Source organism: Chelonia mydas, chromosome 16 (genome assembly GCF_015237465.2).
Source record: "Chelonia mydas isolate rCheMyd1 chromosome 16, rCheMyd1.pri.v2, whole genome shotgun sequence".
NCBI lineage: Eukaryota > Metazoa > Chordata > Testudines > Cheloniidae > Chelonia > Chelonia mydas.
The window spans coordinates 5,195,621-5,210,881 of NC_057857.1; the positions used below are offsets into that span (position 1 = coordinate 5,195,621).

The window sequence follows — 15,261 nt, forward strand, 5'->3', positions numbered from 1 at the left end:
ACACTGGCAGTCTGGGGAATAAACAGCTGGTTCCTGTCAGATTTTCAGCTCCTGGTCCCTGCAGAGCTGCAAACGCTGGCTCATGGGCTGGTTTTGTAAAGCTGGCCTACAGCGGCATCCCCAAAGGCGACAGTAGTAGGGCCTCAGTGGGGCTGCATTTCCTCTCCCTCCCCCTTCCCCGCTGAGAGGCAGCGCCTTCAGATTTGTCCATCTGAGAGATTCCCAGCTGTGTGCTCTCTCTCACCCCGCTCCCCCACCAATCATCTTATATGGCAGCTCCGACCCCGGCTGGTGACTGGTTACATCTCCTGGTAACTTGGCCAAAGCCCACGTCCAAAAGTCCTGTGATCAGCACAGCCCAGGCAGGTCAGACTGTCCCCTCAGCACAGGAAGGGTGGGCAGAAGTCAAGGGCACCGGAGTCTATACCATCTACACTTCCTCCCGCCCCTCCTCACAAAGCCAGGGCGGGACCCAGCCTCAGGGAAGTTCCGTAATCTGCTCCTACAATGCCGCACTTCAGAATGGAAATGTGACATCTCTGGGAGCCGCGACGTCGGCCAGCAGATAGAGCACAGGATGGGAGCCCCCGGGTCCCAATCCCAGCTACGTCACTTCCCAAACCCCAACCCCGCAGCAGCGCGTCACAGAGCCCAGGGCAGCGGCCTCAGGTTATGTCTACACTACAGCGGCACAGGTACGGGGCTGCCGTCGCACCTCGGGGTAGATGCTTCCTGCGTGGATGGAAGGGGGTTTCCGTCCATCTCTCCAAGAGGTGGCAGCTAGGTCAATGGAAGAAATCTTCCATCAACCTAATCACGTCTATACCCGGGGCTAGGCTGACCTAACTACGAAATCGAGGGCACAACGTTTTTCTCAGCCCCTGAGTGTCGTAGCTGGGCGTCTCGGTGTAGACCAGGCCTCGGGCCAGTCTATGCTGCAGACTTTGCTGGCATAGTGATGTCCGTGAGGGGTGTGAGGAGCTGTGATCCCAGATCAATGCACGTCCCTCATGTAGACGTAGCAGCGATGGCAAAATGACACGTTGACTGGTGCAGCTTGTTTCGCTCCGAGGGGTGGCTCTGTTTTACTGGTACAAAGCCCAGCGTTACCAGTCGAGCTGTGTCAATGCTGGGAAGGCTTTGGCCGTATAGTATATAGGTACAGCGATCCTGGTAAAGCACTGCCAGGGAAGACACAGTCTAAGGCATGGCCTCCACTGACCTAGTAGGTTGACGTCGCTCCAGTGCTCAGGGTTGTGAGATCCCGGAGCGTTGCCGCGATGGTGGCCTAGCCCCTGGTGTAAACGCAGTGTGGTCAATGGAAGGATGTTTGCAGTTGGCTGCATCTACACTTCAGGGCAGGACTGTCTCTCGCTGTGCGTCGGTGCAGCGCCTGGCACAATGGGGCCCCGATCTAAGTCAGGGCCTGGACCCCCTTGCTGTGGGTTGGCGCAGCACCCGGCACGACAGGGCCCTGATCTTGGCCGGAGCCTCTCGGCGCTTCTGCCATACAATTGCTAATGAAAGTGGCACTGCTGTGCTGCCTGGCAGGAGGATGGGGGGGGAGGCTATTGTGTCATCATAAACAGTGGCTCAGAGCGGGGGGGGCTGACCTAAGCTGCTGTGACCTCTAACCTGCCGGCTCCATGCCCCCCCCCCCATCTTCTCTCCCTGCCAACCGCTGCAGACTGGAGAAATGGAAGTGAAGAACCCCCTCTTTGACGACTCTACCTTACCCCCTGCGGGCCCCAAGTCACACCAGTAACCTCTCTCCCGCCCGAGCTCGCGACGGACCGGTATGCAGAATGCCAAAAACCTGGCGAGGCAGAACTCCAGCAACTCGGCTCCTCCCGAGGGACTCCGGACGAGGCTGCCACTCAGCGCGCGGAGTCCCAGAACCCACCGCCAGACTGTTAGACCCCGCTCAGTACACACCTGCTGACAGCTTTGGGGGCTCACTCCTGGTTCCAGCTTCTCCTTGTTCTTTCTGTTGTGATCTCACTTGTTCCCTGCCCTGTGTTTCCTGTATTATTTCAGCTGCGGGGAGCGCTGGTTCCTGTGGAGGTGGGGGTGGGGGGGAGCTGGTTGGCTGAGCGATAGCGCGAGGGGTGGCAGAGTCTCCACTTTCGGGTTTGTTTTGTTTGTTACTTTGTGGGGTGGGGAATACGAGTGGTAGAGCAGCTGCAAAGGAGTCCTGGGAAGGGACCTCTCGAGGGGATCAAGGAGTGAACAGCGAAGCAAGGGCCTTGCCTTCACTCCCCGGCGCTCTGGAAAACGTCCCACCTGACCCTTGCAAACACCAATGCTACCGCAGCCGTGGTAGCCTAGCGGGAGCAGAGGTGACTGACAGGGTGGCAGACGCTGGCAGCCAGCTGAAGCCCAGGGTGCGCTAGTGCTCGCAGCCAAACGGGTGGGAAACTTTCCGAGAAAAGTCTCGTGTAGACCTGGCGAAAAGAGCCACAGTCCTTCCTCGTGGCTGGATCCCACTGCGTCCCTCCAGCAGAAATCCTCTCCAGCCAAGAGACTAGAGAGCCCTTGGTGCCCAGGTTACTTGTCGTCATGCCAAAAGCAGGAGCAAAAGGAGCCATGAGTGGGAACTTAGCGAAATGGGAACCGGCTCTCCCTGTAGCACATTGTCCTTGATCTGTGGAGTCAGCTTAGTCCATGGATTGGCCCATCCCAGTGAGCAAACAGGGGGATACCCCACCCCAAATCACATTTGGTATCTGGCTTCCCATCTGGGTGACTCTAGACTCGGTGCCTTTGTCTCGCTGTCCCTGGGAGTTAGGACAAACTTGCTGTATCAGACCCCATCACCGAATTCTGCTGTGATGCGGGTTTTATAATTCCATGTTTGTAGCATTTTCCAACTAGTAATTTGGCCAGGGCGCACACACCTTTCTGGCCATCTTTTCTCTTCTGTTGTATAAAACAGTTTGTCCAATAAACCAGCTATGCAGGTTTCTGATGGTGGATTTCTCAGCCTGCCAGACTCTTTGATTCGCTCATTAAAATAAGCCTCTGGCCGATTTCATCAGTTGCTGTGGAACAGAAAGCGATGGAGTGTGTGCACTGCCCAATTGCTGCCAGACCCCAGTGCTGTGGGTTAGTGGCTGGAAATGCTCTCTGATGAGCCAGTGCTCTCCTCTGGCCTACCTGCCCTGGGAGCAAAAAGAAAAACAAACAGCTGTGCATGGTTCCTAGGGAAAGAGTGAGTTCCATAGTGACAAACCCCAGCAGCGAGTAGCACGGCACCACCCTTTCCAATGCCACCACAGGTGTGATGAGACGGCCTCGTCTCTCTAATGGGAAAAGCAGCAAACGATCGCTTGTTCAGAATGTCAGAGGTGTAACTTTTCGACGGTTCCCAGCCCCCGGCAGTCTGTGGGAGGGATCACGTGGGGGCGGGGGGCTAGGCAGGAGGCATATTGCTTATTTCTGGAGCTTTTCCTTCCTGCCGCCTGATAGAGCAGAGTGCTGAATGACAGCAGCTGGGGAGGGGAGCCGTGTCCTGGCCGCTTCACAGACGGTTGTAGCAGGAGCTAGAGATTCTTTAAACCGCTGCCCCATTTGCACACCCGTTCTCAGCCATGACGCTGTGTCCCATGACCGTGAGCCCTTTCCCTCAACAGGCACTGGCCAGTGCACCTGTGCAAACTTGGCCGCTCCGCGGGCTGCCAGGAGCTACACCCTGTTTGCCTAAAATGGAGCACATTTCTACTTCCCGTCAAGTCTGAACACACAGGCCTGGCCTATGGAGCGGAATATGCTGGGATACCTCCATACTAGCCTTGGGCCCACACTGATACTGCCCAGGCCACAGCTTCTCTCTTGACCCTGCCCCAGGAGCTCACCTGAGTCACTGCTGCTTGTGCGTGTGACTGACAGGCCAATCACAGTGCATGGGAAGCGGGGCCCTTTACAGCTCCGCCCGTGTTTGAGGGTGCAGTAGGGGTGCAATACATCCCCACACCCTGTGGCTAACCCCTCCCCTCAAGGCTTTCTTGTTTGGCTGCAGAGGCCCCCATGCACACCCCAGGCTGAGCACACCCAGTGCATACAGGATCTGGCCCAAAGTTGAATCTCAGGTTGTTTCACTCACGTGGCTCCACATCCAAATCCCAGGCGTGGAACGTTGAGTTCACTGTGTAGCTTCCTGCCCTCGCCCCTCCCGTCGGTCCCTGAGTTCCCTGTTCGGAGAGGAGCTGGAACCTTTGCATGTGTATGAGGCACACGCACCCAGCCCTGCAGGGAAGAACTCCACGCGTCGTCCACTAGTGAATCAGACTGCACCACCGTGCCCCTGGAAATACACTGTGCATGGCAGAACCCAGGTCAATTTTACAGCCCCCGGTGGCACTGTGTGTGTGATCAGCTGTGTGACGCTGGCACAGCCGTGCGTAGACTAAAGCCTCGATCACACGATTTTATGGCTACGTTGTCACTTTACGATTCCTTATCCTTTACCGTACGTCGTGTGTTAATGTCAATTCCTGACCCGAAACCGTAATTGTTGTATGGATTGTATTATTTTAAAAAGAAAGTTTTATTAAATGACCATATTTCAAACCAGTGGACCGTGTGTGGTGTGTGGGAGGGTAGCTCTGGGGCTGCATGTTGGTTTTAGTTTAACAAAATCTATTCACCCGCTCCCTCCCCCCGTCCTCTGTCGGTTTGGGGGTACTGCTGCCAGCCTAGCTCCATGTGTCTCATGCTTTCTGAAGCATATCACTAAAGGGCCTTTCCAGAGCGTGCTTCAGCTGCAATCCAGGTGGGAGATACTGGCTCCAGGGGCAGGAAAACTGGCTAAAGTGACCGAACATGGGCATGTTGATTGTGCAGAGTCTTATATGCTATTTCGGACACAGTGTAATGGTTTTTCCTTCGAAAGTGGGCCTAAAGAATTGCCAGTTCTGTCGACTGTCAACACACCCTCTGTCCGCAGTGGGCAGTGTGCGCCACCACGCCCCGTGACAGTCCCCATTCTACCCGCTCCCTACCTGCACCGCTGGTAAGCAGGCACACGGTGCAGAGCCGTTCTTGCCATGTGTGTGGGATGGCAGGCCAGCAAACTAGAGAGACGTTAAGGGTCCTGTGCCAGGTTCTGGAGGGGAGTGTACAGACCCTTCTGGCCCTGTGCTCTGTTCCTACTCCCTCCAGGCTGCCTCGGCTCCTGACTCCTCCATGCAACCTGAGTATCAGCAGGAGAAACTTGCGAGCGCAGGAAAGACCATCTCCATGCCGTGGGTGGCGCGTGAGCCCCTCCTTCAGGGAGGCTAGCCATGCAGCCCTGCCCCTTGCACCCAAGGCCCTGCCCCTACCCTCTGTCCGCTGGAGTCCCGAGTGCCCACTCCCTCTCCACAGCGAGAGGAGTCCCAGTTGAACTGCCCGGGGCCCCTGGCCAGCACCAGCACTGGGCTGCCAGACCGCCCCAGTGCCGGGCCACCCCTAGCGCCAGGTCTCCAGACAGCAGCAGAGCTGAGTTCCTACTGGCTTGGGCACTGGCATGGGGGAGAGGGCAGAGCATAGGCGGGGTCAGGGCTCGGCTTAGGGGAGGCTTCGCCTCCCCTGACCTATTATACCCGCCTCCCATGCTCAGTTTTGCATCCAGGGCCACCGTGTACCAGGAGGAGCAACTGCAATGAAGTCCCTGCAGACCTGGGCTGGAGCATGCTCAGGGCAGAGACTGACTCTCCAACCAACTTCCAACAAGTCTCTACTGATCATATGTAGCCAGCAATTTTCAGAGGCTTGTAACTCCTAAATTTGGGTGGATTTTCCTACTCCACAGCCACTGATGCTTCTCAAAGTGGTCATAAGAATTTCAACATGAGCAAAATGACATTTCCCCTAATGTTGGCTGCAGTGTTGGTATAGCCATATTGGTGGCTGGCATCACATCTTTTATTGGACCAAACTCTGTTAGTGAGAGTGAGAGACTTTCAGGCTACACCGAGTTCTTCAAATAAGAACAGCTCTGTAGCTCGAAAGCTTGTCTCTTGCACCAACAGAAGCTGAGTCCAATAAAATATATTACTCATCCACCTTGTCACTCTCATTTTTCCCTAATCTCTTTCTCTGAAACAGCTGAACAGTTTCTGCTGAAACTTCCCGGAAAAGTACAGCTTGAGGCAGACAGCAGGCATGGAAAACTTCAGCCCGAATGGTTTAAATTTTGCAACGTGATAAGCAATTCAAAACAGGGTCTTATAATGGAAACTGTAGAGCAACCTTAACTTGAGGTGATACTACCAGCTTCACCTGTATTGATGGTCCATCTTCAGCCAACAAACGGCATCAAGTCTGAGATGTGATCTCTTCTCCCCCTGACTCCCAACTGTATGTGGGAAGAAGAATAAGGCCTAGGAAGGTTTTGGCAGAAATTACTATGTTTATTCACAACACAGCTGTTTCCTTTGCAGGCTTGACTTACCCTGTTCCACTCATGTTCAGGGTAGTTTTCTTTTCCCTGTGTGTGGAGGTAACAGGGAATCTTGCACAAACATGGAAGAGGGCATTGATTAGAACTTGAAAGTGGCTTTAATTTTCATAGTAAAGTCGCACTGAAAGTCCAGACCAGGGGCCAGTGCAAGACTGGTCTCTACATACACTTCTCCAGGACTTTGGGCAATCTCGATCTACAAGCCTCCCAAGTAACGCAGCATCCACCGCTTCCAGTGGGACACAAATCCCATGATTTTTAGCTCACCCACCAATAACACATTGTTCTAGATCATTGGTTCTCAAACTGGGGGTTGCAACCCCTTGGGAGGTCACGACCTGGTTATGTGGGGGGTCATGAGTCCCCACCCTGACACCAGTGCGTGGCTGTGAGCCCCAACCCTGAGCCCAGTGTGGGGCTGGAAGCCCAGATCCTGACCCCTGTGTGGGACTGAGAGCCCTGACCCTGACCCTGGCCAGGAGCGGGGCTGCGAGCCACGAGTCTCGCCCCCTGTACTGGGCTGCAGCCATGAGTCCCGACATTGGCACAGAGCTGTGAACCCCAACTCCAACCACCCTGCGGGGCTGTGAGCCTTGACCTTGCCCCCCCATGTGGGGCTGTGAGTTCTGACTCCAACCCCCATGTGGGGCTGCAGGGCTGTGAGCCTCGACCCCAACCCTGCCCAGGAGCGAGGCTGCAAGCTCCGGCCAGGCACGGGGCTGCAAGCTGCGACTCCGACCCCCCATGGGGCTGTGAGCTACAGCCAGGCACAGGGCTGCGGGGCTACAAGCCCTGACCCCGACCCCCGTGCAGTGCTGCAAGCCCCAACCCCAGCCGGGCACAGTGTTGTGATCCCCAATTTCAACCAGGAGCGGGGCAGTAAGCCCTGAGCTGGGGCATCCAGGACACTGTGAGCCCCGACCCCTGTACTGGGGTTGTCAGGCGAAGCCCAGCCATGCAAAGGGTTATCAGCCGGGAGCTCCGCCAGGCACAAAGTTGTTAACCCCCAGCCCTGCCACACACACGGTTGTCAGCCCCGAGCCCTGCCACCCGCTGTGAGCCTGGCCAGGCGCTTGGTTGTGAGCCCCCATCACCACCATGTGCGGACCTCAGAGCTCCAAGCTCCTCCAGCCCAACTCCACTCCACCTCCAGCCCAGCTCCACCCCCTACTCCACTCCACCTCCAAAGAAAGGGCGCCAAATAGAAGTTTTCCCAGGGCGCCATTTTTCCTATGGCTGGTCCTGGCACTGCATTTCCTGGTGAAGAACCCTCTCAGTGTGACAGCTGAGCAGCTACCTACTGATGATATTCATGCACAGAAACAGTTTATCGACGTGATCAATGATGATGAAGTGAAAGCAAAATTCACACAGCTGCCTCCAAACCAGTTCTGGTGCTCAGTTGCAAGTGAATACCCGCTGGTGTCTGACATGGCCCGGAGAGTTTTTCTGCCATTTCCCACTACCTGTGAACGTGAGAGTGGATTCTCCAGGCTTCTCATAATAAAGACGAAATCTTGAAACCAGCTTAACGTGAAGGACGACATCAGATGCGCCCTTTCTAAAACAACACCCAGAATAAAACTTCTTGTGTCAAATAAACAGCATCATCCATCTCACTGATTTTTGGCTGCTTCTGGTCATTCATTGCTGTCCAGTATTAAAATAAAATTCTACTTAAAAATAACTTTTCCGCTTATATTTCATTAGATAAAAATGTGTTTTAGTTTTAATTTAAAAGCAGTGAGAGAAAGTAAATTCATTTTAAGTAATAGGGTTTAAATTTAGTATTTAACGTCGTGTTAAATATAAGAAGTGTGGTTTTCATTTCTAAGGGGGGTCGCATTCAGAGGCTTGGTGTTCGAAAGGGGTCACCAATACAAAAAGTTTGAGAACTCCTGTTCTAGAAGTTCTGTTTAATCTCTTTATTCCTAGTTATACCCCGCTATGCTATCTCCTTCCCTCCTGGGTGTCTATACTCTTCCCAAGCTGGGCGATCCTCTTATGTCCCCACTTCCTTCTCTAATTAGTCATTGTTTAGCCAGCTAAGTATTAGTTCCTTTAATCTTTTCTCCCTAACTCAATCCCTTCAGCCCTTTGATCAGTCTCTACTAACTCACCCTGATGCAATCATGGTTTGTATTACTGTAGCATGTAGAGGGCAGTGGGTCATTGTTCTCTGTCATTCGGTAACTTACCTTACTCAACTGGGTTTGCAAAATTGGGGGGGGTCTTTTGACTGGAAACCTGGTCTACACGACAAAGTTAGGTTGAGGTAAGTTGCCTTGCAATGATCTATTTGTGTATGCGTCTACACTCAAATTAGTCTCCTGAGGATACAGTCGCCCTGTTAGAGTGACAGAAAACCACCTCTCCAACAGTGCTGAGCCATGGTCACCCCAGTGCGAGGTTAGACACTGCATGACCTGCAGTGACCCTAACAGTCCTCCGGCAGCTGTCCCATAATGCCTCATTCCCTGGGACAGTGACCACTCTGATTCCCATTTTATACTCCATTGCCCAGGGATCACAGAGACCAACGGCCACTTTAAAACCCTCCATCTTTATGAAATGCTTTTTCTGATTGCCCAGCTCACCTTGTGTGCAATTACCCAACCAACCATGCTGGGTCCATGCACACAGACAGGTACTGGGCCCACTCCGGGGTCGGTATTGCATCTTCTGGGGCTGGGGGGAGAAGAGGCTGTTGACAAGCCATAGAAATGTGGACATCTCCAAGCAGATTGCTCAGGTGATGCAGGCAAAGGGGCATGGCAGGGAGCAACAGCAATGCCGGTTAAAAGCAAAGGAGCTTTGGCCACAAGGCCAGGGACGGGAGGCCACCAACCGATTGGGTGCTGTGCCGGAGACCGGCAACTTCTGCAAGGAACTGCATGGTCTGTGGATACTTCGGAGGAGCCTGAGACAGAGACCCCTGCCATGAGGAGGAGGCATGGGCAGGGGAATTCAGCCATGTCGCAAGCCAGGACCTGTCTGAGACTCTGCCACAGTCTTGCCCGTCCCGCTGGATGAGCCTGATGAAAGGGAAGGGACCCCAGGTGAGCATGTGCCTGCATTTTTCCTCACACGACAATGCTTACATTGAACGGTGGAGCCAGGCCCACCCCCAGGCTAACCAGGCAAAGGACTTTTCCCTGTTTTACTTCTCTGAGATGCAGCAGCAGTAGGGCAGAGGTAGAGCTGGCGTTTGCTTTTCAGTCCCCCGTTGGGTTAGGCGGGGCGGCGCAGGGGGGCGGGATCCTGCGGGAGCAGTTTGTCGTGTACGTACGGAAGGTCCTTTTATCCCCCTGCGAGATCTCGATGAAACGTTCAAGGAGACACTCTGCAATCCTCTACCAAAGGTTACTAGGGAAGGCTGCCTGATTTCCTCCTGCATGGAAGGACGCTTTCCCATGCCGCTCTGCGATGCGTTTGGCTGGCACCGTGGCAGTAACAGGCTAGTGGCATTGGGGCCCAGGCAGCTTCGGGATGCCAGGAGCAGCGGAGATCTCTGTACCTTTGTACTCCCCAAGAGAGCGAGATCAGCTAAAATCACCACCCCTGTGGAAAACAGTGCCAGTGTTCACGGCCATTGCCCTGTACTTGTACCCGGGGAAATAATGACCAACATTTTACAGCTTCCCGCAACACAAAACCTTTCCTCCCCTCATCCCTGGTGGGCCATGCTTGCTGTGCTGAGGTGCTCCACACCAGAAGCATCAATAAGCATTTCTTATTAAACATTTTTTATGGGAATAAGGGAAGGGAGTTTTGAAACTTATCCTCCCCTTTCCATTGTGACTGTAAATTCAATAACGACATAAAAACGTCCATACGGAGTCAGGCCAATGATCCATCTGACCCAGCGTCCTGTCTTCTGACAGTGGTCCATGCCAGGGGCTTCAGAGGGAATGAACAGAACAGGGAATCATCAAGTGATCCATCCCCGGTCACCCACTCCCAGCTTCTGGAAAACAGAGGCTAGGGACACCCAGAGCATGGGGTTGCATCCCTGACCATTTTGGCTAATAACCATTGATGGACCTAATCTCCATGAACTTCTCTAATTCTTTTTTAAACTCAGTTATAGTTTTGGCCTTCACAACATCCCCCGGCAACAAGCTCCACAAGTTGACTGTGCGTTGCGTGAAGAAGTACTTCCTTAGGGTTTTTTTAAGCCTTCTGCCTACTAAATTTCCTGAGTGGCCCTAGTTCCTGTGCTAGGTGGTACATCTGTCTGTTTTTATCAGCAGCTTCTGTCATGGAAACCTTGAGGGTCCCCCACCATTCCCCCTAGAATGTTTGACTCCGAGGAGGAAGAGAAAAGAGAGAATATGGGAGGATCTATTCCGTGAGATCCTTGCATCAGACCAGGAATGCTGGGCCAATATGACAGACAGCATGGAGAAAGGGAGAGGAGAGGAGAGAGGCCCAGGATTCCCAGCAGGACAAGGAGAGGGAGATGCCACAGGACACAATGGATCTTCTCAGGCAGCAAACCCAAATGCTGCAGACCCTGGCTGACCTACTGGTCCAAAACTCCTGGACTCTCCAGCATTTGCAGTCCTTGATGAACACCATGGTCAATGCTCCCTACACCACCCCAACAGACTACATAGCCAGATCCTCACCCCTAGCACTCCCTGTCAGGCACAGCTTCACATAGACTGACCTGTGAGAGGCAGAGTTGGTGTACGCATGGCCACAACTGGCTACATTTGTGCACTCAGATGGACACAGATGTTTCTCACCTTTCGCGTTTTAAATGATTACCTTTTAAGTTATGTTGAAAATGTGTATAACATTGGCTGGGGGTTGTTTTTTCACCAGTGAGGGGTGGGGGGGAAACAGTGCAGCAAATCCAACTTCTGATTTTGGAGAATTACATTCTCTTTATTAGTTCATAACCAATATTGCCAAACGCATAGCGGTAGTCAAAGCAAACAGTACTTGTCAATGCGCACCAAGCGCCACAGCGGTCACCGTTTCAGGAAAACACCCAGGCATATTTATAAATGTCCAGCAAGCATGACGCAGTTCTTAGCGGTATCCCAACCTCCAGGCCTGGAGAATATTCCAGCAGAGAACACTACTGTGACTGACCGCTAAAGCGCTCTTTCAACTCGTCCCTCAACTCCATAGCTCCACGCTGGGCTCTACCTCAGTGGCAGCTTTTCCTTCTTTGCCTCACAGATATTATGCAGGACCCAGCAGGCAGCTATAACCATTGGGATGTGTTTTTTTTCATTGAGTTCCAATCTCGTGAGTAAACATTGCCAGCATCCATCCCTTCAGATTACCAAAACCACGTGTCATTCTGCACCTGCTGAGCCAGGAGTTGAATCGCTCCTTGGTGCTATTGAGGTGGCCAGTGTACAGCGTAATGAGCCAAGGGTAGGCTGGGTCCCGCAGAATCACCCCTGGCATTTCAATATCACCAGTGATAATCCGCTGCTTGGAAAGAATGGCCCTGTATGCAGCTTCCTGATCAGCCCTGTGTTCTTAAAGATGCGAGCGTCATACACCTTAGCTGACCAGCCCACACTGATATTGGTGAAGCATCTCCAGTGATCCACCAGTGCTTCTGTCGCCATCGAAAAGCAGCCCTTTCTGATGATGTCCTCTGTGGCAAGGTGGGCTGGTGCCAAAATAGGGCTGTGCGTGCCATCTATCACCCCAACACAGTCCAGGAACCCCACTGCTGCAAAGCCACCTACTGCGTCCTGTACGTTGCTAAGAGTCTCAGTCCTGTGTAGCTGGAGACCATAAATGGCCCTGGACACTTGCGTGACAACGGCCCCCACTGTGGATTTTCCAACTCCATCGTTATTTCCCACCAACCGGTAGCAATCTGGCATGGCATGCTTCGAGAGTGCGATGTCCACTTGCTTCTCCGCTGTCAGTCAGTCTAGTGTCCATGTGCTGGAGGGTTGGGCCAACGTCGGCACAGAGATCCAGGACTGTGGCCTTTAATGGCCAAAAATTCAGCAGCTGCTGCTTGTCATCCCAAACCTGCATTACAAAGTGATCCCACCATTTAGTGCTTGTTTCTTGGGCCCACTGTCTGCAGCTGCTCCATGAACACCACCAGCCACCTTGAATTGGTTCTCACTGTGTCCCACACCAATCTGTCCTCCAAGAAATCCTTGTGTCCGTGGTTGTCATGGTACTTCCTACAGGTCTGCAAATACAGACAAAGCGTCTGTCCTATACTTGCAATGTTTGTGAGAATAATGCAGAGCTCTGTTGCCTCCAGGCTTCTGCCAGAGACCAAAAGTGCTGCGGGTGTGTGGGATTTTCAAAAAACGGTGTGAAAACTATGGGATATGGATGGCATTATGGGATGGAGAAAGTTGCATGCTGTGAACTTGACCTCTAGCTCCCAGACATCCCTGGGTGAGTTACTACTATCCCACAAAGCACTGCAAAATGTCCCAAGTGCCAGGCACACCGCATGTCACCGTGGGCTATCTCCCCATGGTGCACTGTACTTTACACCGACACTAGCATTCCTGGTGAGTACACACAGTGCCGACGGAGGCAGATGAGTATGCACACCCCTGAGCGATGTACAAACGTTGGCAGTTGTATGCCAATGTAACCTGCATCGACCCCAGCTTGTAGTGTAGACCTGGCCTGCTCTCAGTTTCTTCCTTGGGATTTTGGCAATGATTAAAGAAGCCATCACTGCAATCTCTATTCCTTTTATTAAAGGCTGGGCTACACTTCCGTTCTGCTGGCCTAGCTATGCCTGTCAGGACTGTGAAATAACCAGCCCTCTAAGCTGACAGCTATGCCTCAAAAGCCCCTGTGTAGATACTGCCCCCAGAGTCATTTTGCTTAGTTCATTCAGGCAACTGACATGAGCTCTACCCCGTGGTTAACTTGGGACGGGGAGGGGCTAAAGGGGGTCACAGTCCCAGCTAAACAAAACTAAACCAAGCCAGGCCACTGGGGGAAGAGGGGTGCACTTTAAGCACTTTCTGGTATAGCTGTACCTGCAACCCCTTCTTAGTATGGGCAAAGCCTCAGTCATTCGCCCTTGCTATCCAAATGAATGAGAGGCTATTGCTGGGGAAGGGGACCCTAGATCTCTTTCCTTTGAGGGCCTTCAGCTCTAATGCACTGCACAAGACAGCGTGGTAGAAAATGCAGCAGAGCATTAGCAACCTGCAGTTGGAGGACGAGATTTGCACTTGTCCCCAGTTGTCCCAGTGCATTAACTCCAGGGCATCCTTTGGGAGCTTGATTTCTGTTTAAAGTGATCTGCCCCAGAACAATTGTTTTGTCATTTTTCTTCTTCTTTGTGACTGATAAAAACCACAGCAAGCTTTCTGGGGTGGGCCCAGGGGAGGTGGGGGGAGGATCAGTTTGTATGTGGTTTGGTTTATTAGTCTGATCTACGCTGAGGTTCTACACCGCTGGTAGCTATGCTGAAGTAGCTGCAGTTGGGTAAAAGCCCTGGGATTGCACCAGCGTGAAGTGGGCGGCACTCGTGTGACTTGCTGCATCAATTCAAGTAACTTTCGACCGACGTCTAGACAATGGTGCTGGAACAATTTTTTTTGGGGGGGGGGGGGGGGGAGGAGGGAGTGAGAGCCACTGAACCAAACTATAAGCCCTGTATCTGATGGAAACCGCTTGAAGCCAAGGGGTGCACCAGCACCCCTTGTTCTAGCACCTATGTGTGCAGACTAAGTGTTTGCACTGATTTACCAATTGAGATAGAAAACTACCTCACAAGAGGGACCTAACTTGCTTTTCCTGGAATATGCTGGAGACTAGGGAGGCTGACATCACCACGCCGAGGCACGGAAATCCCCGAGCCGTTGAGAGGGGCTGGGATTTTTAGACAGTTTTTCATTTTTAGTGTCACTGATTGAGGGTGTGTCTACACTGGCAGAGTGACAGCGCCGGCAGTTCCAGCGCCGCTCGGAGAGCGCTGAAGGGAAAGGGCGGTTGTGTGTTCACACTGTCAGCTGCCTGCACAATAGCGTGTTCACACTTGCAGCAGTATTCGGAGTGGTGCACTCTAGGCAGCTATCGCACAGAGCACCTCTTCCTCTTCTGCTGCTAAGAATTGTGGGAAGGCAGAGGGGGTTGTGGGGCATCCTGGGTCCTGTCCCAATGCCCCACGATACATTGCTTCGCATCCCAGCAATCCCTGGGCTTCCATCTGCATTTGGTGCATCTTTCAACGGTCTGTGTACTGCGTGCCCGGCTCTTCGGTCTGCAGGAATGGGTCCCGCACTGTTGACCAATATGTTGATCATTCTCACCAACACATCACGAGTGGCAGTGGAGTTATTCCTTAAGCTACAAAGGCAAGAGGAGTTTGACACTGATCTCACCACGCATACTAGCTACAACACGAGATTGCTTGCGGCTTTCATGGAGGTGCTGACCACAGTGGAACGCCACTTTTGGGCTCGGGAAACAAGCACTGAGTGGTGGGATCCCATCGTCATGCACATCTGGGATGACGAGCCGTGGCTGCAGAACATTTGGTTAAGGAAAGCCACATTCATGGGACTGTGTGATGAGGTCGCCCCAGCCCTGTGGCACAAGGACACAAGAATGAGAGCTGCCCTGTCTTTGGAGAAGCAGGTGGCGCTCGCACTGTGGAAGCTAGCGACTTCAGACTGCTACCGATCAGCAGCACCGGAGGGGCGGTTTGCCTCCCGCGCCTTGTGGTAGGGGTTCCGCAGCTCCTTCACTTTGACCCCGCACTGCAGTGTGTCCCGGTCATGGCCCCTTCCTGTCATGCTTCGTGAAATGTGTCCGTAAGTCTCCTAATTCCTACGGCTGGAGCGCAGCTG

General features: G+C 53.1%; 1 protein-coding gene across 3 annotated transcripts in view; it reads left to right on the forward strand.

Annotated features, from left to right (window-relative positions):
• NPDC1 (neural proliferation, differentiation and control 1) overlaps positions 1-4,569 on the forward strand; it is a 148,952-nt gene extending 144,383 nt beyond the window's left edge. For all 3 annotated transcript variants that reach the window (XM_043530438.1, XM_037879931.2, XM_037879932.2), the window contains exon 9: positions 1,688-4,569. In XM_043530438.1, coding sequence (XP_043386373.1) covers positions 1,688-1,765 — 78 coding nt within the window. In that variant the 3' untranslated portion in view covers positions 1,766-4,569. The remainder of the gene's footprint in view (positions 1-1,687) is intronic.
• Positions 4,570-15,261: the final 10,692 nt, after the last annotated feature.